At 37.6% G+C, this 23,824-nt stretch overlaps 1 protein-coding gene across 1 annotated transcript in view; it reads left to right on the top strand.

Moving 5' to 3' along the window:
* The window catches only part of LOC103072730 (dual 3',5'-cyclic-AMP and -GMP phosphodiesterase 11A), a 269,197-nt gene that overhangs the window by 22,119 nt on the left and 223,254 nt on the right, over positions 1–23,824 (top strand). Inside the window, exon 3 of the mRNA XM_007451103.1 lies at positions 5,949–6,013. Coding sequence (XP_007451165.1) covers positions 5,949–6,013 — 65 coding nt within the window. The remainder of the gene's footprint in view (positions 1–5,948; positions 6,014–23,824) is intronic.

Below are 23,824 nucleotides of genomic sequence, written 5' to 3'. Positions count from 1 at the left end.
AAAAACAAAAACAAAAACAAAAATTCATAGTGAACAAATATTTTCTGAGTGCTTATTGTATTCCAGACACATAGCAGAATGAAAGGCAAACTTTCATATTAAAAGGAAGAAAGAGAAAGTAGATATTGTAAGTAAAACTAAATCAAACAACAAACTCAAAACCAAATTGTGCTGCAAAAAATGATACAACTTTGAACCTAAGGCTTTTCTCTGAGCTTCTCAACAGCCAAGGTAAAAGAAAAAAATGAATAGGCTTTTATAATTCCTTTGGTTTAGTAAAAGGAACACATCAACAGATTAAGAAAGTTTTTCTGACCATTAAGTTAAAAAATTTTTCTTCTCTAAAACATTAATTCTTTAAAGGTTGGAGACCTTATTTACTATTTCTTTTCTATCTCTCTATGCTATCCAGTACTTAATACACATTGGATGATCAGTATGTAGCCAAAGACAAGGCAACATTAGTATTGTCCTCATTTTTCTTCTAAAGACACGGGAACCTAAGAATTTTACAAGGTATGAAATTAGGGAACATAGTCTATAATACTGTCCTCATTTCTGATACCAAGTACAAGTTCAAGAGTTCCCAAGACCACTCTCAAACTCAGTATTTTGCTAGAAGAGTTCACAGAATTCACTGAAAGAGGTTATATACACAGTCATGGTTTATTATGGGAAGAGATACAAATTAAAGTAAGCCAAGGGAGAGATCAGTCCAGGAAGTTTCCGAAAGTGGTGCTTCCAGTTGTCCTCTCTCCCTGGAGTCATGGAAAGCATTAACTTCTCCCAGCAGTGATGCCCACATCACTGTGTGTGCATGAAGTATTCAATATGCATGAAGTATTTCCAGCCAGGGAAGGTCATGTGAGCCTTGGCATCCAGGGTCTTTGTTGGGGCTTGATCACTAAAACCTATTTGGCCACCCTCGTAGCTGCCCTCAGTCTCCCTGCCCTCCAGAGGTCAACTGATACCATGTGACCCAAAGGCTCCACCCTAATTCACATCGTTAGTATGGCTCAAAGCCACCACTCTAAGTTACATTGTTATGATCTGGCTGGCCCAAGGCACCCAGGTAAACAAAGACATTTTTACCCAGGCTGGACATTCCAAGGGCTTAGAGGTTACCTCCCAGGAGACAAGGGCAAAGGCCAGACCTTTCTTTGGGTAAGCTTACTTCTTCCTACACACAAGGTCAACATTGTGGTTCATGAATCTAGTATCTGACTTTGATCAGGACACCATGGGCTGGTTTACTGGGGAACACAACTAGTACTTTCCATGATATGGAGTGCTAAATTTGAAAGATGCATAATCCTGGACTTTCCCTTTACTCATTAAAAAGGAATTTAGAAACTAAAACCAAAAAATAAAATAAAACAAAATATTTGACCCTGGTTTTTTTTTTTCAGCATGTGATTTATGTTAGAATAAAAAGTTCAAACATTTTAGAAAAAAGAATTTCTTCCTTTTGTTAGTTTTAACAAGTCCTCTCTTACATTTCAAGCGTTCAAACATTCTGACATTTCACTGAGGTACTTGTTTATCTTATCCATTCTCTTTGTGATTCTAGAGCTGTAAGTTATATAGCTTTAAGATTCAGGATTTTCTGTTCCATTTCTTCTATCACTCAGAGGGTTTTTTTTTTTAATTCTTAAAAGGTCTTTATTCTTTTTTAATCTCTAGACATTTTTCAGGTTTATTTCTTAAGATATGGAGAGCAGAAGTTCACTTTTTATTCCAGGGAGCACTAATTTTGATGAGCCAGGACAAATTAAGCTCCCTACCATAAAGTAAACTCCGTGCATGCAGGGATTTTTTTTTTCTTTTACTTTTACTGTGTAGCCCCAGTGCCTATTGCACTACTTGACACATACAGACCCTCGGTACATATTTGTTGTGTCAAATAACAGTTTTCAAAAAGTTAAAAACCTAACCCTTGCACAAATCTAAAACAAGCAAGTATCAAAGGTGTAGTTAACACATTAATGAGAGAAGCCAGCAAGGTAGTAGTCCGTTCTGAAACAGACACCGGATGAATGCAGGCACAAGATTGCTAGGTTAGAGTTTAAAAATGCTTACCATCATCCAGGACAATAAAATTGTAATTATGGGCTTATCTTTTCTACTGCACAGAAACCATTCGCATTTCTGCTCGGAAAAAATTCATTTGCATTGCTATAGGACAAAAATCATTTTTGTAATGTCAAGCTGTTCTTTGTTGCCCCAGTGGCTTCCTGAGTGACAGCACTTGCCCTGCTTGTTTTGAATTTCTCCTTAGTTGTTTCCACTTCTGTCAACATATGTACTCAAGCCACAAGCCTCATCATGACTTCCTCATTTTACCCCTGTCTCCTTTCCATGTAGACCCAGTCACATTCAAATTACCCAAAGGGAATGCTTCCTGAGTGCCACAAGTTACCCTACCTATGACTCTCTATAAAGGCACTTAGCCGTGGGTCCTTGCTCTGCTGTCTGCCTGCCTGCAGTGACCAAACTTTGAGCTTTGGGTAACTTTCTGTGGTCCTTTGGGCATACTGTGCCCCCCTCTCTAGGGCCTGTGAATGTAATAACACGCGTTTCTGAGTGTAATCTCTCATGCGTTTCTGAGTGTAATCTCTGTGGCCATGTTAGAGTGATTCTCAAAAACCCCCAAGGGGGCTTACTCCCCCTTTTACCACCCAGTGGATATCAGTTTTTCAGAAATTAACATCTGTCCTTTCAGAGTTGTAAAGTATTCTAATCAGCAGTGAAAATTAAGCCAAATAAAGTATTCTTAGTAATATAGGAGTGTTTAATCTCATCTATCAAGTCTGGAAATTAAAAGATATATCCTTCTTGATTTCCAAATGCAAAAACAATTATTAGTTGATTGGTAACTTGATTTATTTTATATCAAGCCAAGTGTTTTACTTCAAGTTACTTTTAGTCTACATTTATTCAGATTCAGGTATATAGTAGGTACTCAGTAAATATTCATAGAATTAATAAAGGCAGAATTTATCTAAGTATTCTGGCTCTGAAGGAGTCATGTCCAAATAATTTTCTCTTTCAATGCTACTTGCTCATGTTTATGAAAGCATTGAGTAGTGGGGAAATTAGAAGCTGTGGAATCAGACCGACATGGTTCAAATCCCAATTCTGTTAACGTATTGGTTATATGGTTTCCAGGAAAACACTCAACCCCTCTAAGCTTTCATTTTCTTTCAGGAAAATAGGGATAACAATGCCTACCTTGCCAGGATGTTGTAAGCATCGATACGTACATAAAGGATTGGTCATAATGTATGCAAAATGCCTCATACAGATTTGCAGTAAAATGGTAGGATATGGTTTTCTTAGTCAGTTTGAGCTGCCATTGCAAATTATCATAGACTGGGTGGCTTAAATAACAACCATGTATTTCTCCCAGTTCTGGAGGCTGGGAAAGGGAAATCCAAGATCAAGACACTGGCAGATCCAGTGTTTGGTGTGGCCACCCTTCCTGGTTTGTAGATGGCCATGTTCTCGTTGTATCCTCACATAGCAGAGAAGAGAAGAAGCAAGCTCTCTCTGTCTCTTTTAAAAGTACTAATCCCCTTATGAGGCCACACCCTCACAACCTAATAATCTCTCAAAGGCCCCATCTCTAAATACCATCACATTGAGGATTAGGGTTTCAACATACGAATTTTGGGGGGACACAAACATTCAGTTCATAGCAACAGCCTAAAACATGATTAAAAAGTAGAAGAATTTACTGTCATCTAATGAAATAATGGAAAGAAATCACAGATGATGAGAGATCAAAGTAGAGATATGACTTTCTCTTTTAAAATCTGTAACAATTTCCCATTCTGCAAGCATAAATGAAATGCTTCTACTTATTATCCTGTTATTGTTTTAACTTTAAGAATTATTTAGGGTATGGTTTGAGGAATTTATTATTTGGTGATAGCAAATAGTCTGTTTGTGGCTTGTTGGCCTTGTGAGACCCCAAGAATATTGCAGCTAGATCAAGATTTCTGTGTTCTAAGTGATTGGTTTCTGTTTAAGCCCACAATTAAGATAAGTGTTCTAGTTAATTTTGCTGTGTAACAAATAAGCCCAACATTGAGAGGCTCAAACCAACCATGTTGGTTTAACCTGATCCTGTGGATCAGGAATTTGGAGAGGGACTAGCCAGGATGGTTTACCTCTTTCCAGGATATCTGGAACCACTGTTGGAGATCAGGGGTGACTTAATGCCTGGCAACTAGAATCATCTGAAGGTCTGTTTGCTTTTATGTCTGGCACCTGGGCTGGGAGGGCTTAAAGACTGGAGCTGCTGACCAGAGCATCTACATGTGACTCCTCTGTATGGTTGGCTACCTTTCAGCATAGTGTCCTCAGGGTAGTTGGACTTATGACATGGTGGCTCAGGGCTCCAGGCACAAGTATTCCAGTCAGATGAGGCAGAAGCTGCATTGCCTTTTATGACAACTTCAGAAGGTGCATAGCCTCTCTTCTATATATTCTATTTGTTGTAGTGGTCTAGAGCCCACCTAGATTCAAGGGGAGGAAACATAGACCCTACAACTTGGTAGGAAGGTGGCAGGGTCATATTGTAGAGAAGAATGTGGGATAGGAGATATTGCTGTGGCCATCTCTGGAAAATAAAATTTGCCACAATGAGTAATTTTGTAGAGGCTTATTTCACATTAGAATATGAAATGAAATATGTCCTATAGTTGTCAAGGGTATTTCCTTTTAGTTGAGCTATTGTCACTGCCCTGCTAGTCACACACAGTTTTCTTTGTGATGGGCTTTTATCTTTTTCTTAATGTTGCATTTTTTAAGTATGGGTTCAATTACCTCACTGATAAAGCTGTTTTAATATTTAATCTATTCCCAGTTCCCAAGTCATTTTCTCAAGTGCCCATCAATTCCTTATAAGTAGTTAATTTAAACGGCCTTTGAAGCATGACTGCATCTGGTTAAGGCAAATCTAAATGTCAACCTTGGAAGCATCCAGTGACATTCAGATGACTCCTTTCAGTGTAGGGCCTCCTTTTTCTATCATGTGTTATATCTTGTCAAAAGAGGACCAGAAACGGTGCCTTTCCCACTCAATATTTTTAGCGTTGTTGAAAAAACTGACACTCTAGAGTCATGCAGACTTGCTTTAATCCCAGAGGCCCCATTTAGTTGTGTGAAACAGTGTAAGTTTCTTAAAAGTTATGGGTTGGTTTCCTCATCTATACACTGAAGATAAAAATCCCCACTTCAAAGAGTTGTAATACGGAAATTAAATAGTCAAAAAAGCTTCTGATGTAGGGCCTGGTTTATAGTAAGAACTCAACAGTAGCTAATGATAAGAACAACTGTCTTTGCATTTTCTGTGCCTATAAATTACCTTTCAGCATAATAGGTCTTGATCAGGATTTTGAACTGATTGTGCCAGTTTCACTGGAGAGGTAAGGGAGGAAGTGTCCACACTAGGGATGATCTTAAGTGTCTTCCTCTTCATTACCCTTTGCAGGTGACAGAAAAACATTCACCTGAGGACAGTGATAAGCCAGGGAAGGTAATTTCAGGAACCTGGGGTTGATGGAGGGCAACCTTTTGAAAGATGTTTTGTCTCTACCAGGTTCTCCATGTTTGGTGACTGGGTTGTTAAAAGGGCAGTAAAAAAATTATTTTCAAATGAGAGGTCCCTTTGCCTGACCACCACAGGATTTTTACACCTAATTGTAAAAATATATACATATTTAGAAATGTATTAAAACTTGGGCAATATGTGCCATGTAAGAAATAAAGTACAAAATGTAGGATAAAATTTTCTCGTATCCCTCTGGATTTCTCCACTTAAAATCTCTATTTAATCTCCAATTATTGTAATAGTCATTATAAAGATGAAAAATGTTTACTGGAATATTTTAAACTGTGAGAAAGCTTTAACTGACTTGGATTTTTGTCTTTTTGTGTGGCAGGTGGTGAAGTTTACCAAATCCTTTGAATTGCTGTCCCCAAAGTGCAGTGCCGATGCTGAGAACAGGTAGGGCTTATGAGTTTCAGTTTTGTCTCTAATCCTCATCTTCGATCCGTGGTGTTGGCAGCATTGCATAATTTCTGAGGATAAGAGTTTTTCTTTCTTTAGATCAGCAAGTACAGCCAAGTATCATCACTCTTCTATATTTCAGGGCTTAAATTAAAACTATACATAAAAATACATGTATATACATCTAAAACTGCTAATGAATAAAGTCGATTTTTAGATACTGGTAGATGTTTGGGGAGGGAATTGGATGTAATAAAATAGACTTAGCAGATATAAAACCTTTTTTTTTTTTTTTTTTTTTTTTGCTTTTTTGCTTTATTCTGGTCCCTCATTTGTCTTCTTCCCTTTTGTTTGCTTGTGTTTGACCAGTACCCCTTGGGGAAAAGACTAAGAGTTTCTAGTAATTCACTTTTTGTCCCTATTGGTATCTTTGAGACTGTAGCAGGGTGAAAGTTAGGGTTGGGGACAATCAGTGAATTTCTGTTAGCTTTGCACTACCCTGAATAATAGTTTGGCTACTACAAAGATAGGTTCTCTTTACTTTGGTCACCTCTAGAAGAAAGGCTAAAAAAATAGTGAAATTGACCAAAATGCAGAAATATGGAGAAGGACAAGTAAAGCATGATGATGATAATGATGACAACACCAGTGATGGTAGTAGCAGCTAGATAAGCAGCTTCCATTTATCTGAGTACCTGCTGAGTTCTAAATGCTTTGTATGCATTGAATCCCCCCAGATAACCTGATGAAGTAGGCATCATTACCCATGCGTGACAGAGGAGAAAGCCAAGGTTCAGTGAGTTTAAGTGACTTGTTCAAGGCCCTGCAGCCAGTAAATGGTAGCCACATCTCAGGACAAGATCACCTGCATAAAACCCTCCCAGTCTCTGAATTTTGATCCCATTGCCAAATATAATTTACAGTCTGGTAATTAATCTCATATAGTGAATGTCTGCTGGATTGTTTCCCAATGTGGCTGGATCAATCAGAATCAAGCTTGGAGAACTGAATAAAAACTAAATTCTCAGGACCCACATGAGTGCTTTTGAGTCAATATGTTGAAAGTGAAGTCCTAAAGATCTGTATATTCAAAAGGCTCCTTGGGTAATACCTGTTTCAAGATGTAATAGTTGAGGGTAATTTGATTTTATGTACTTATTATTGCCTTTAAGTTCAGAAAATAGAAATCAGTACATTAAAATGGGCACTTTAGTTGCTTCACTTTTTATCAAGTGTACGATATTTAAAAGAGTCCATTTCTAATTCCAGTTATAGAGCATTCTTGAAAAGGCAAAATTATAGGAACAGAAAGCAGATCAGTAGTTGCCAGGGTATGGAGATAGAGAGAAGGGTTTACTACGAGGGGGTACAGGGGAATTTTGAGTGGTGAAGTAACCGTTCTCCGTCTTGCTTGTGGTGGCAGTTATACAACTGCGTTTGTCAAAACTTGCAGAACTATGCGCTTAAAAAGCATAAATTTTACTGTTTGTAAATTATACCTTAAAATGGGAAGCAAGAGGTCTTTTGTAAGAGGTTTTTGTTTTCGTGAAAATGTATGTTCACATCTATGTTTAATGTCAGCTAATCTATACCCAAAAAAGATTTAGACATAGAGTTACTAGTGGTGTATTCAGCCATTTTCCTAAAAATTTCATGTAAAATAACATGAAATACATTTTAAAATATCTGTCTGTACTTAGTCCTTTAGCTAGTTATGGCCTCATATAGGTTCTCTCTCTCATATATGAGGGGGAAAAGCCTTCCTTTGAAATCCTAATGTTTTAATATTGTTCTTTTTTTTTTTAACTACTGAATGTGTCCTCATGGTCACTGCAGAGTTAAATATTTCATTATTTTTAATGCTGAGAGAACTTCATGTCAAAACGAAATGACTCAGGGCCCATACTGCTCTTGGCAAACTTCTGATAATAAAAAAGAAAGAAAGAAAGAAAGGTCAGAGTTTCTTTAAAGAGGCATTTGAAAAGTGCCTTTGAACTTTGACATTATGAGATAGTACTCTCCATTATTCTATTTTTGTGGCCTTTATGTAGAATGTCCATTAATTTCAGAAGATCTTTCCTGCATTGTCTAGTAATTTTCCTCACGTAGATGTGGGATCCTTTGGTCATTTATTGGAAGTTAAAGGGATAAAGACAAGTGGCTCTAGCATTTACTTTGCCAGTGGCCGTGGAAGAGACATTGAAACAGGATATGAGTCTACAAATCACAGCCTGCTCTCAACACGTTGTAAATCTTTCCTTTAACCTTCATCACTTAACATCTTCTCTATAGGTAATGTCCATTGGATACCTTAGTCCTCTGGACATCGATTCAGAGTTTTAATAGGATAGCTCTTGAAGATAATGTCTAGGGTTTCATGCAACGATGTTTCAGGGCATTAGTTTAATTCTGATGAACTTTGATTTAAAGCTTGCTGATTTTTATAGACAGTCCTTGAAGACTTTTTTAAAAACCAATTTTGTTGCTGACTCATCATTTCTGCCTCCTGTCTTATGCGGCTAACTCTTTTGTCATGGCCAGTCTCCTCTTGGTCTCCATGTAATTAATACCAAGCAGTTTGAGAGTTGGAAATGATTTGATCTGTCTTTCTTCATGTGGTGTTTACCTCCTCTGGGACAGCCTTGATGACTCTTCTAGTGATAAGATTCTCACAATGTCATGGTGGGCTTTTTCTACTGATAGGGAGTTCTAATTGTCAGAAAGGCATTTTAGGTTGAATCACATTTCTGTAACTTCCACCTCTTTGTCCTAAATTTGTCCTTTGGAGATAGTTATCCTTTCATTAATTTTATTACTTCATTCAACAGCCATATGATGAGTACCTACTCTCTGATAGGTAATGGGGCTACAGAGATTTTTTTTTTAATCAGCAGTCTCTGCCCTCAAGGATCTCAAGGCCAATGAACAGGGGTAGGAGTGGGTTAAGAATATAATATAACCATACCTGGATTTCACCAGGCCTCCAGACCATGGCTATAAATAGAGTCACGGTAACAGTGATAATCTATACTTGGCTGCTTGGTCATTTCTCCCTCGTAGTGTAAGAACCCAAGCCCTTTGCAAAAGACACTCTTGAAGTAGCTCTGGGAATCCCCAAGATTAAAAAAATTTTTTTTATTGCTCACCCATCATTTCTTCCAAGTATTCCTAAGTCCTCTTCCTCTAAACATGGCAGAGCAGCATCTGCTGGACATGGGCTTCCTGGCCCACTGCAGAATTCCCATGAGCATAACTGGACTCCTCACCACCGCTGGGCCACAGCTCCCCGGGCACTGTCTCAGATGCACTGGTGGCCTTTCCAAATCCAAGCAGGGCTTGGTAGTGCAGAAGGTAAGAAGGTTCACTTTCCCTACAGTGTGCTATAGTTTGTTGCCTGACCCCTAATCCGTCCTGCATGTACCTCATTTTTTTTACAAGTCTTTTAGTTCCTAAAGCTTTTCTTTCTCCATAGGACTTGGACTTAGTCCATGGGGCCAGGCTTAGGAACCAGTCCCCAGATTGAGAGCTAGCCACTAGCTAGCTTTTGATTTCCCCACCTTTCTTCCATCTTAGCCACCAGACTCAGATGCTCAAGACCTCCTCCTCCCAGTCCCTTCCCCTCCATGCACATCAGCTTATATAACACATAAAGGCCCCCTCATATACAGATGTGTCCCAGATTAGGCTCATATGTCCTGCTGTCAAGTACATCAGTGACAGCAAAGCAATTCAATACTTTCTGTAAAAGGTTTGTGCAAGGTGGTATTTTAATGTAGAGGAAGGGGCACCCAACTCATCTGGGGAAAACTGGAAGATGATCCTCAGAGAAAGCTTTCAGACATGGTAAAAATTCATTAAGGTCCTATAGAATGATGGGAAGTTAGTGACATGACTACCTTCCAGGGTGAGGAAACATCGTAAACAGAAGCATAGAGGTGGGAGAGAAAACATGGCATGTTTCAGAATCTTTAATTAGGGCCGTGATCTGTTGCCACAAGGGTCATCATAATTGATGGTGATGGCCCTTAACTCCTTCTGAGGGCCTCCAGCTCCCCTGAATGCCATCTCATAGGAGTTTGGGTCCTATCTGGTCCTCAGATGCTCAGACCCTCTTAATTGGCCTGGAGACTGGCTATATGCCTGCTTGCTCACAGAGGAGTAGCAACGGATAGTGAAATATTAAGATTTGTCTTGAAAAATCCTCTGGGCAGTAGTGTGGGAGAAGGACCAGAGGATGACAAGCTAAAGCCACCAAAGATTAAATTTACTGCCTTACCCACATGGCAGTGGTTCAGTTCTGGTAGACTGCACGGATCCACTATCCTTAACTTTTCCAAGTCAGCAACTGCTATTTTTAGACTATTTTCATATTTCATGGTCCCCAGACTCTTCACCACCCTTTTTATTCTCCCCTGGACGTGCCCCAGCTTAGAATGGAACATCATATTCCAGTTTTTTCCAGAATCAGAACAGTTTAGAAATAGACATGTGCCTCTCTTTTGCCGAATATAATACTGTTGATGCATTTATTATTTACAATCCTCTTGCGTTGTCAATACTGACTTTGAAAAAAAATTAAGATCTTGTCTGATCCATTCGACTCTCCCTCTTCTCAGATCTCACTCTAGGACCTTTCATGTGAAGCCTAATTTAATAATATTTAGTGAAGCGGCCAGAATAAACTTTCTTGAATCTCTTATTCAAGCTTTAATAAACCTCTTTCTGTTCTCAATGGGAATAGGGAGTCTGAATGATCATATGTACTTAGAAATGAAAAAGAACATTTATGGACATCTTAAGAGTTAGAAATTTTTATTTAGTTTAAAATATATTTGGCCACATTCTATTGATGTATCTCCTAGGTATAAATATGGGTGCTTTGGAAATTGCCCTTTCTCAGCACTGCTACTTAAGGCTAAAAAAAAAAGAAAAAGAAATTAAAAAAAAAGCCAAATGTCTGTAATTTCTAGAAGGTAACAACTGACTAAAAGGGAATTTTCACATAATCATTTAATGGAATATAATAGAAATATATATTGTTTAAAACCCAAGCACTGTAATCATTTCAGCATTGGGAGTAAGGGAGTTGAGGGGAGAAAACTTATTTCAGAGGGAAACAATCTTTTTTAAAAAGCTATCTTCTTACTATATTTTTCATTTGGTATGACTAGAAGGAGAGGAAAGGAGAAAAATAAAGCTAGAAATCTCAGAGCAGGTAAATAAAGGGTAAGAATCTCTGTTTAATGAGTCTTTCAGCATGCAGGTCAGCCTGGAGTGTGGAGAGCTAAAATGTTCTGTTTCATAAGATGAGGGTAGATGGTAAGCAGAGTAATGCCCCCTCAAAGATATCCAGGTCCTAATCTGTGGAACCATGGCAAAAGGGACTTTGCAGATCTGATTAAGAATCTTGAGATGGGGAGATCATCCTGGATTATCTGAATGGGTCCAATGTAATCAGAAGGGTCCTTATAAATGGAGATGTGGTGACAGAAGCAGAGGTCACTAGCCATGGCAATCAGGGAAGAAAAAGAAATAAAAGGAATACAAATTGGAAATGAAGAAGTAAAACTGTCACTGTTTGCAGCTGACATGATACTATACATAGATAATCCTAAAGATGCCATGAGAAAACTACTAGAGCTAATCAGTGAATTTGGTAAAGTTGCAGGATACAAAATTAGTACACAGAAATCCCTTGCATTCCTATATACTAACAATGAAAGATCAGAAAGAGAAATCCAAGGAAGCAATCCCATTCACCACTGCAACAAAAAGCAGAAAATACCAAGCAATAAACCTACCTAAGGAGACAAAAGACCTGTTAAGACACTGATGAAAGAAATCAAAGATGACACAGACAGATGGAGAGATATACCATGTTCTTGGATTGGAAGAATCAATATTGTGAAAATGACTATACTACCCAAAGCATTCTACAGATTCAATGCAATCCCTATCAAATTACCAATGGCATTTTTTTTTTACAGAACTAGAACAAAAAATCTTAAAATTTGTATGGAGACACAAAACACCCCGAATAGCCAAAGCGATCTTGAGGGAAAAAAATGGAGCTGGAGGAATCAGACTCCCTGACTTCAGACTATACTACAAAGCTACAGTAATCAAGACAGTATGGTACTGGCACAAAAACAGAAATATAGATCAATAGTACAGGATAGAAAGCCCAGAGATAAACCCATGCACCTATGCTCAACTAACCTATGACAAAGGGGACAAGGATATACAGTGGAGGAAAGACAGTCTTCAATAAGTGGTGCTGGGAAAACTGGACAGCCACATGTAAAAGAATGAAATTAAAATGCTCCCCAACACCATACACAAAAATAAACTGAAAATGGATTCACGACCTAAATGTAAGACCAGGCACTATAAAACTCTTAGAGGAAAACATAGGAAGAACACTCTTTGACATAAATCACAGCAAGATCTTTTTTGACCCACCTCCTAGAGTAATGGAAATAAAAACAAAAATAAATAAATGGGACCTAGTGAAACTTCAAAGCTTTTGCACAGCAAAGGAAACCATAAACAAGACTAAAAGACAACCCTCAGAATGGGAGAAAATATTTGCAAACAAATCAACGGACAAAGGATTAATCTCCAAAATATATAAACAGCTCATGCAACTCAATATTAAAAAAACAAACAACCCAATCCAAAAATGGGCAGAAGACCTAAATAGACATTTCTCCAAAGAAGACATACAGATGGCCAAGAGGCACATGAAAAACTGCTTAACATCACTAATTATTAGAGAAATGCAAGTCAGAAGTACAATGAGATATCACCTCACACAAGTTAGAATGGGCATCATCAGAAAGTCTACAAGCAACAAATGCTGGAGAGGGTGTGGAGAAAAGGGAACCCTCTTTCACTGTCGGTGGGAACGTGAATTGATACAACCACTATGGAGAACAGTATGGAGGTTCCATAAAAAACTAAAAATAGACCTACCATATGACCCAGCAACCCACTAGTGGGCATATACCCAGAAAAAATCATAATTCAAAAAGACACATGCACCCCAGTGTTTACTGCAGCACTATTTACAATCTCCAGGTCATGGAAGCAAACTAAATGCCCATCAACAAATGGATAAAGGAGATGTGGTACATATATACAATGGAATATCACTCAGCCATAAAAAAGAATGAAACTGGGTCATTTGTTGAGACATGGATGGACCTAGAGACTGTCATACAGAGTGAAGTAAGTCAGAAACAGAAAAACAAATATCATATATTAACGCATATACGTGGAATCTAGAAAAATGGTACAGATGAACCGGTATGCAGGGCAGGGGTGGAGACACGGATGTAGAGAACAAATGTATGGGCACCAGGCGAGAAAGCGGGGCTGGGGTGGTGGTGGTGGGATGAATTGGGAGATTGGGATTGACATATATGCACTGATATGTATACAATAGATAACTAATAAGAACCTGCTGTATAAAAATAATAAATAAAAGAGAAAAAGAAAAGCAGTAGAAGTCAGTGTGATGGAGTTTGAGAAAGACTCAACCTGTCATTGCTGACTTTGAAGGTGGAGAAATGGAGACATGAGCCAAGGAATGTGGGCAACCTCTAAAAGTTGGAAAAGGTAAGGAAAGAAGTTCTCCCCTAGAGAATTGTAAGATAATACCTTTGTGCTGTTTAAAGTCACTTAAGTTTGTGGTAATGTGTTACAACAATGACAGGAAACTAATACAGGGGTTTGAATTTAAAAGGAGTCCAAGAAGAAGAGAATTCAGGAAAAAATGAAGGAATAAGGAGAGGCAAACAAAGAACCCGTGGAACTGAGCAGTATGGGTAGAGGCTGAAACTTGTGGGAAAACATGGCCAGTGAGAAATTCCCAGGGGTGGGGCAGTTAAAGGATTTGTGTTAACTGTATGTTGTGCACTATTTTAAAATATTACATCTGCTTGTCCTTTGCTTGCTATTCAGCTTACTGTCTTCAGTTGCCACTCACATCATGTAAAACCAAAAATGCATGTTTTTACAGGCTACCGCTGAGAATATAGAGATCGAAAATATAAGATCTTTAACACTCAAATAGGAATATTCAAAGTTACAAATTTTTCGATTTTAAATGTTATTTCAGTGAAACTTGTTTCCCCAGTGTAGTGGGTTGAATAGTGTCCCCTCAAAATTCGTGACTATCTGAAACCTTAGACTGGGACCTTATTTGGAAATATGGTCTTTGCAGATGCAGTTAGTTAAGGATCTTGAGATGAAGTCATGCTGGACATACATGTTGGATTTTCCCCACGGGCAGTAAATCCAATGACTGGTGTCCTCATAAGAAGAGGAGAGGACATACAGTGACACAAAGGAGAAGACCATGTGAAGACAGAGGCAGATATTGGAGTGATAAGTACAAGCCCAAGAATACCAGGAGCCATCAGAACCTGGAAAAGCCAATGAAAGATTCTCCCTGGAGCCTTCAGAGGGAGCATGGCCCTGCCTACACCTTGATTTCAGTCTTCTGGCCTCCAGAATTATGAGAGAATACATTTTTGTTGTAAGCCACCAAGTTTGTAGCACTTTGTTATGGCAGCCCTAGGAGACTAATACACTCAGTTATTAAATGAGGAAGATATACGTGGAATCTAGAAAAATGGTACAGATGGACCTGTTTGCAAGGCAGAAATAGAGATATAGAGAACAAGCATTTGGACCCTAAGTGGGGAAAGCCAGGGGTGGGGGAGGGTGGGATGAACTGGGAGATTGGGATTGACATATATACACTAACATGTATAAAATAGATAACTAATAAGAACCTGCAGTATAAAAAATAAATAAATAAAATTCAAATAAAAAAATGTGAGGAAGATAAAATAGATAATGTCTACTAAATGTCTCTTCCAGCAACAAGGTTCCAGGAAGCTGTGATTCTGTGCATCCACTATTGTGCATTATAGTGATATCTACTTTAATTAGGGAAAGAGAATAACTGTCACTGAAAGTCTAGTATCCATCACACTTATGCTGTCTTAGTCTCACAAATGCCCAATGAGTTACATGTAATTGTCCTCATTTTACAAATGAGGATCCTGAGGCTCAGAGAGGTAAGTAACTTGCACACATTTGCAGCACTTCTGGCAGTACTACCTATGCTCCTGCAGGCTTATGTCTGGAAGCAATTCTTTTAGCCATCTAATGCTCATTCTATTAAGACCATGGCCTTAGTTGAGTTAGATGCTATTTAATGTCTTCAACAAGATTATACTATGATTTAGCATTGAAATGAAAAGTATCATTTTGCAGAAAAACATGGAAGCAAGAAGTGAAATATAAATTTGTTACTAGTGATGAAAATGTTTGTTGTTAGAAAACTGGCCACATGTCTATATGTTCTTGCAAAGCTGCAACCAAGGAAGAAATTCACAAGGTGACGAAACTGCTATATTTTGTTACTAAAATACATACTAAAGGATCATTTACTACATGCCAAGTGATGCCACCGAAGGCAGGAAAAATTGACAAAGTACTCACAATAAGTGAAAGAAATTTCAAAACAATAAGAGGCCAGTGTAACCAAATTCATGCATAATGCAGAACTGTTATTAAAGTATAGAATGTTAATTTGTCAAAAACTTCCAATGTTTTGGAAGCTGCTTAGATTCCAGTGACAAGGGATTCAATTGAGGAAAAAAGGAAACTGAATTTAGTCAAATAAGAAATGCTGAGAAAATTCCAGTGTCTTCTGACATGCCTGTCAATGCCAAGTGTGCTGAACTGATCATCCTCAAAAGCATAGATGACAAAGTATAGCATTTCAACATGAGGCCATGCATAACATCAGATGGTTAAAACTTGCCATCATATTCAATTTTAAATGACAAAGTCAAACTAAAGGTGGTAGACAGAATTTGGGCCCCCATTACCTTCACCCTCTGTTGTCATACTCGTGAATGCATTTCGTTACATGGCCAAAGAGACTTTGCAGATGTAATTAAGGTTGTTAATCAGTTGGTGTTAAAATAGGGAGATTATTCTGGGATTAACTTGGTGGACCCATTGTAATCACAAGTCCGTGAATACAGAGCTTTCTCCCAGTTGAAGACCAAATAGGAAGTTAGAGAGATACAACAGGAGGGGGAAGTCAGAGAGATTGGAAGCATGAACAGGATTCAACACATATTGCTGGCTTAAATATTCAGAGGGCCATGTGTCAAGGAAACCAGGACTTCCATGCTACAACTATAATGAATTGAATTCTTCCAACAACCTGAATGAGCTTGATTCTTCCCCAGAACCTCTAGAAGGGGATGCAGTTCTATCAATACCATGATTTTGGTCTTTTGAGGTCCTAAGCAGTAAATCCAGCTGACAAATGCCATAATAAACTTCTGGTCTCCGGAACTGTGTGATAATAAAAGGGTGTGGTTTTAAGATGATAATTTTGTAGTAGTTTGTTATGCAGAAATAGGAAATGAATGCAGTATTAGTGTATGAGTTTAAACCCAATCTCATCTGAGAATGAGATTGAACTCAGTGATGTTACTGTGTGTGTGTGCGCACGCACACACACAGACACACACACACACACTCACACACTCACACAGATGGATGACAGCTGAGCTGATGAATGAGCGATGTACAGCCATGTGGAACAGATGACCAGGAACCCTACGTAACCTTCTAAGTTATGTTAGGTCTTGATACAGTTTTCAGACATGTATCTGCACAGTAAAAGAATTGCTGGTGGTATGACTGGACAACAGTAGCCCCTTAAAATTTTTGTCAACAAACGAACTAAGGAATACTTGAGGAAGGAATGTGAGTCTGGTTGTTGTCTAAAAACCCATCAATGACACCTCTTACTAAGTTCAGTAGAATGGCAACATCAAGACTTGCAGGAGGGGTTGGCAGCTTGGAAGAGAGTCCTGGAGATGATAGCAGAGCACTCTTCTAAAAAAGGCTGCATCCTGATGACTCAAAGGCTCATATCTGTGAACATCAAAGACTCTATGTTGAAAAGTGATTCAGAAGAGTGACACTGAATTTGAATAAATTTTAGAATGTCTTAGTCAATTTATTTTGCCCATAATTTTTCCTTTTATATATAATCAACTTGTATAGTTAAAATTTTCCTTCAAGAATGGTATATGATAAAATTTATATCTAATCCAAAAGATCTCTAAAATAAGATTAAAATATTTTAAGTGAAAAGAACAGACTGACACATTGCAGCATTTTTTCTCTTCTTTCAGTGGTTCAAAAATAACAGTGCATCTTACAATCTGTGGTACTGTAGATTCAATGAAATAATATGACCCTTCCACACGTTGTTTTTCTTGTGGATTTTCTATTCCTTAGCTCATCTACATCTATCCCTGAGGGTACATATATCTCAACTTTGAGAAGCATCTTGGAGACCTTTAGTGTTTCTTTTATCTTTAAGATTGGAGAGCCCCATGATTCTTCTCAACATTAGGTTTCTTTGTTGCATTTTTGGGGTCAGAATGCTGAAACTCATGTTTCAATGCCTTATTGATTTTTTTCTTTTCCTTTTCAATTCTGTGTGGAATCTAGTTTTGCAAACAAATTACTCTTTCCAACATTCCTCACTTCTCTGTAACTCTTTCCTTTAGGCTTCCAGCCTCCATGACCCACATCTGGCCTTTTTAGGTGTGTGTGGAGGCAGGGACTGACTTCCATGAGATGTGACTGTAATGAGACAAAACTACAGGATGAGCTCTAGTGGTGGGTCAAGAGTCTGTAAACAAGCCTTCTAGAGATGTTCTTTATCTTGGGCCAGCAGCAATGATATTTTCAGGAATAGATTTGGGATAGACTGTGTTAGCCTGGAGAGACTAAGTATGATGAGTGAGATTTTGTTTATCATATTTACTGTGATTGTACCTTGCAGTCATATTGTACATTTTATAACTCCGAGATGTACCTGGCCCAGGTGAGGTAATCTCCAGCTCTTATCCAAGTTATGAATATGATTTTGGGCTCATGCTTCCAGAAAGTGTGATGTGACTCCCCCTTGCTTGGACATTACCACTCAAAAGCATACCCCCTTAATGAGGCTCTGGGGAATTAGAAATTCTGTTCCTACCTTGGAGAATGTTGCTAAATATCTTTTTGTACGCGGGCCTCTCACTGTTGTGGCCTCTCCCATTGGGGAGCACAGGCTCTGGACGCACAGGCTCAGCAGCCATGGCACATGGGCCTAGCCGCTCCGCGGCATGTGGGATCTTCCTGGACTGGGGCACGAACCTGTGTCCCCTGCATCGGCAGGCGGACTCTCAACCACTGCACCGCCAGGGAAGCCCGCTAAATATCTTTACCATGAATCCTAACCTTGCCAGCTTCACTGTGTATCCCTTAGATTGTAACTTTCAACTTTTTTGATTGCAACCTACAACAAAAATACATTTTATATCCAAACCTAGTTAATGTATATAAATATGTACACAAATACACACACACACATATATCTAAAACAAGTTTCATGAAACTATACTTACCTTTACTATGTATGTATCTTCTGATTTATTCTGTTCTTAAAAAAAACCCCACTTGCTGTCTTGACCCACAAAATTGATTTCATGATTCACTATTTTGTTGTGATCCACAACAAAACTTTAGACTTTTAAGCCACATCAGATTTACACTTGCAGTGTGTGTGGCCTTAATCAGTGCCTATATTGGTTATTTTAAAATATAGTAGTTGTGTGAAACTGATTTTTCCCAAACATTCAGAACTCCTTCACTCAAATACATATTGTTCTTCAAATAAGACACCTTGGGGAGAATTTGTTTGTGTAAGTTCTTTATACAACTGTTTAGTACAAGTGAATGAAATGTGTTACAAAATCTGATTTTGGAATCCTTGGGCTGCAAGAAGTAATGATGTCCCCACACTCTTTTTTGCTAGAGAGCAGACACATTCAGTCCTACCAGGACTTTTCAGCCACATTCTTCAAGTCTTGTGCTAGAGTCATTCTTATATATACCTTAGTGAGTCAGTTCCTGCCCTCCAAGAAGCATATGCTAAGATTAAATGAGCAAAAGATTTTTCAGGGGAAACAGCTGTGAAGGATAAAGGGTGGGGCAAGGAGTAGGCAGGGAGAACCTTTTACTACCCTGCTCTGAGAAAGGAGAGTGGAAAAAAGGAGTGAACAGGAGGAGTGATAGATTGCAGCATAGTTTGGAGAACATCTTTGCCAGGCCAGTGGGGAGTTCTAAGCAGAAGATGCCCATGGGAAGAATCTCATCGCCAGGAATAGCTCAGTTCCTACCCTTGCCATGCTCAGTCATTGGCAGACAACAGCCCCAGAGGAAGCCTGGATCCAAAGGTCGGGAGATGGAGACATTCAATCCACTGTGCCCTCTGTTGCAGATTCTTTTAAAGGGGAATATGAATGGGACATCTCCCACAGCGACTGCACTAGTGGGCCACTCATATTACTTGCTTTAATTAACTATCCAAAAATCTTTTTCAAATTCTCACTTGGCAGGTTAATTATCATCTTTGTCCTAATTATTCTTATTTTTAAAATTTTTGATTGAGATATAATTTATGTACAACAAAATCATCCTTTTAAAATGTACAATTAAGTGGGTTTTAGTATATTTCGTATATTCACAAGATTGCACAACCATACACTGTATGTTTCTGGAATATTTTTATCACCCCAAAAAGAAACTCTGTACCCATTAGTAGTCACTCCCTACTCCCTCCTCCTTCCAGGTTTTGGCAATTTCTAATCTACTTTCTATTTCTATCAGTTTGCCTATTTTGGGCATTTCATATAAATAGAATCTTACAGTATGTGGCCTTTTGCATTTAGCTTCTTTCACCTAGCATATTTTCATGATTTATCCATGTTGTAGCATGGACTTTATTCCTTCATTCCTTCTTATGGCTGAATAATAGTCCTTTGTATGAACAGATCACATTTTGTTTATCCATTCATCATCAGTTGATGATGCTGTTTCCACCTTTGGGCTAGCAAGAATACTGCTACTATGAACAATCATGTACAAGTTTTTGAGTGGACATACATTTTCAGTTCTTTTGGGTATAGACCTAGGAGTGGATTTGCTGGGTCATATGTTAACTGTATGTTTAATTTTTAGAGCAACTGCCAGACTGTTTACTACAATGGCTACACAATTTTATATGCCCATCAGCAAAGTATGAGGGTTCCAATTTCTCCAGATCCTCATCAACTTTATTTATTTATTTATTTACAAAATTATAGCCATTCTAGTGAGTATGAAGTGGTATCTCATTGTGGTTGTGATTTCCCTAATAGCTAACAATTTTGAACATGTTTTCATGTCCATATTGGCCATTTGTATATCTTGTTTGAGAAATATGAATTTAAATCCTTTGCCATCCTTTAGTTATGTTAATAGTCTTTTTATTGTTGAGTTGTAAAAGTCCTTTGTACTTTCTGGATATAAGTCCCTTATAACATTTATGATTTACATATATTTTTCTCACTCTATAAGTTGTCTTCTCACTTTCTTGATAGTATCCTTTCAAATACAAGACTTTAATTTTGGTGAAGTCAAATTTATGTATTTTTTCTCTTGTCACTTGTGCTTTTGATGTCATATCTAAGAAACCAGTGGTTAATCAAAAGTCATAAAGATTTTTGCCTTTCTTCTAAGAGTGGGATGGTTTTAGCTCTTACATGTAGGTCTTTGATCCATGTTCAGCTTACTTTTTGTATATGATGTGAGAGAGGTGTTCACTTTCATTCTTTTGCATGTGTATATCCAGTTGCCTCAGCATCATTTATTGAAAAGACTATTCTTTCCCCATTGAATTGTCTTGGCACCCATGTGGGAAATCAACTGACCATAGATGTATGAGTCTATTTCTGGACTGTCAATTCTATTTCATTGATCCATATGTCTATCCTTATGCCAGTATCATACTGTCTTTATTATTGTAGCTTTGAAATAAGCTACAACTTACTTTTATTCCAGCTTTGTTCTTTTTTAATATTGCTTTAATTATTTTGGAGTAGGTTTCCTTCTGTTCCTAGTTTGTTGAGATTTTTTTGTCATGAAAGAGCGTTGGATTTTGTCAAATGCTTTTTCTGTGTCTATTGAGATGACTACATGATTTTTTGTGCTTTTTTCTATTAATATGGTGTATTGCATTGGTTGATTTTTTGAATGTTAAACCAATCTTGCATTCTTGGGATAAACCCCACTTGGTCATGGTGTATAATCGTTTTTATATGTTGCTGGATTAGGTTCATTAGTATTTTGTTGAGAATTTCTATGTATATATTCATAAGGGAGGTTGGTCTGTAATTTTGTTTTCTTGTGATATCTGGTTTTGGTATCAGGGTAATACTGTCCTCATAGAATGAGTTGGGAAGTGTTCTCTGCTATGCTGTTGAAATGAAGGATTGGTGCTTATAGAAAAATTCTTCTTGAAGCACTGGTGGAATTCACTAGTGAAGCCATCTAGTCCTGAGCTTTTCTTTGTAGAAATTATATATTTTAATTTTTTATTAATTCAACCTCTTTACTTGTTATAGTTTTATTAGATCTTCTAATTCTTCTTGAGTACATTTCAGTACTTTGTGTCTTTCTAGAAATTTGTCCATTTCATCTAGGTTATTGAATTTGTTGTACAATTATTCATAGTATTCCCTTACCATCTTATTTCTGTAAAGTTGGTAGTAACGCTCTTTCATTCCTGATCTTAGTAACTTCAGTCTTCTCTCTTTTTTTTTCTTGGTAAGCTTAGCCAAAGGTTTATCAATTTTATTCATCTTTTCAAAGAACCTGCTTTTGTTTTTGTTGATTTTCTCTATTGTTTTTCTCTTCTCAGTCTGTTTATTCCTCCTCTAATCTTTATTATGTCCTTCTATCTGCTTGCCTATGTAGGTTTAGTGTGTTCTTCTTTTTCTAGTGTCTCAGATAGAAGGTGAAGTTACTGATTTGAAATCTTTTTTCTTTTTTTAATGTAGACATTTAGAGCTGTAAATTATCTCCTGTGCACTGCTTTAGCAGCATCCAGTGTGTTTTGGTATGCTGCGTTTTGTTTTCATTCTTCTCAAAATATTTTCTTATTTCCCTGTGATTTCTTCTTTGACTCATTGATTCTTTTTTTTCATATAAGAATATTTTATCATTGATTCTTTAGTAGTATGTTGTTCTATTTCTCAATATTTATGAATTTCCCAAATTTCTTTTGTTATTCATTTCTAATTTCACTTCATTGTGATTGGAAAATACTTTTTATGATACCAATCTTTTAAAATTTATTGAGGCTTCTTTTAAGGTCTATCCTAAGAATGCTTCATCTGTGCTTGAGAAGAATGTCTATTCTGCTACTGTTGCTTAGTGTGCTCAATAGATGTCCCTTAGGTCTAGTTGGTTCGTAGTGTTGTTCAAGTCTCTTACTTCCTTGTTATTCTTCTGCCTAGTTGTTCTATCTGTTATTGAAAGTACAGTGTTGAAGATTCCAACCACTATTGTTGAATTATCTATTCTCCCTTCAGTTCTAAGTTTTTGCTTCACACATTTTGGGGCTCTGTGGTTAAGTGCTTTATGTTTATAACTGTTATTTTTTTTTTTGATGGTTCATTCCTTTTACCATTTAAAATATCCTTCTTTGTCTTTATCAACATTTTTTTTCCTTAAACTCTATTTTGTCTAAAATTAATATAGCCACTGAAGCTCTCTTTTGGTTGCTGTTTGCATGATATGTATTTTTCCATCTTTTTGCTTATTTATTTATTTTTATACAGCAAGTTCCTATTAGTTATCAATTTTATACATATCGGTGTATATATGTCAATCCCAATCACCCAGTTCATCACACCACCCCCCCCCCCCCCCCCGTGGCTTTCCCCCCTTGGTGTCCATACATTTATTCTCTACATCTGTGTCTAAAATTCTGCCCTGCAAACCGGTTCATCTGTACCATTTTTCTAGGTTTCACATATATGCGTTAATATACGATATTTGTTTTTCTCTTTCTGACTTACTTCACTCTGTATGACAGTCTCTAGATCCATCCATGTCTCAATAAATGACCCAATTTCATTCCTTTTTATGTCTGAGTAATATTCCATTGTATATATGTGCCACATCTTCTTTATCCATTCATCTGTCGATGGACACTTAGGTTGCTTCAGTGACCTGGCTATTGTAAATAGTGGTGCAGTGAACATTGGGGTGCATGTGTCTTTTTGAATTATGGTTTTCTCTGGGTATATGTCCAGTAGTGGGATTGCTGGATCATATGGTAATTCTCTTTTTAGTTCTTTAAGGAACCTCCATACTGTTCTCCATAGTGCCTGTGTCAATTTACATTCCCACCAACAGTGCAAGAGGGTTCCCTTTTCTCCACACCCTCTCCAGCATTTGTTGTTTGTAGATTTTCTGACGATGCCCATTGTAACTGCTGTGAAGTGATACCTCATTGTAGTTTTGATTTGCATTTCTCTAATAATTGGTGATGTTGAGCAGCTTTTCATGTGCTTCTTAGCCATCTGTATGTCTTCTTTGGAGAAATGTCTAATTAGGTCATCTGTCCATTTTTGGATTGGGTTGTTTGTATCTTTAATATTGAGCTGCATGAGCTGTTTATATATTTTGGAGATTAATCCTTTGTCCATTGATAGTTTGCAAATATTTTCTCCCATTCTGGGGTTGTCTTTTTAGTCTTGTTTATGGTTTCCTTTGCTGTGCAAAAGCTTTGAAGTTTCATTAGGTCCCATTTGTTTATTTTTGTTTTTATTTCCATTACTCTTGGAGGAGGATCAAAAAAGATCTTGCTGTGGTTTATATGAA

This window comes from Lipotes vexillifer, unplaced genomic scaffold (assembly GCF_000442215.2).
Source record: "Lipotes vexillifer unplaced genomic scaffold, Lipotes_vexillifer_v1.1 scaffold645, whole genome shotgun sequence".
Taxonomy (NCBI): Eukaryota; Metazoa; Chordata; class Mammalia; order Artiodactyla; family Lipotidae; genus Lipotes; species Lipotes vexillifer.
Note: the sequence above shows the minus strand (reverse complement) of the source record. Positions and strands in the feature narration are given on the sequence as shown.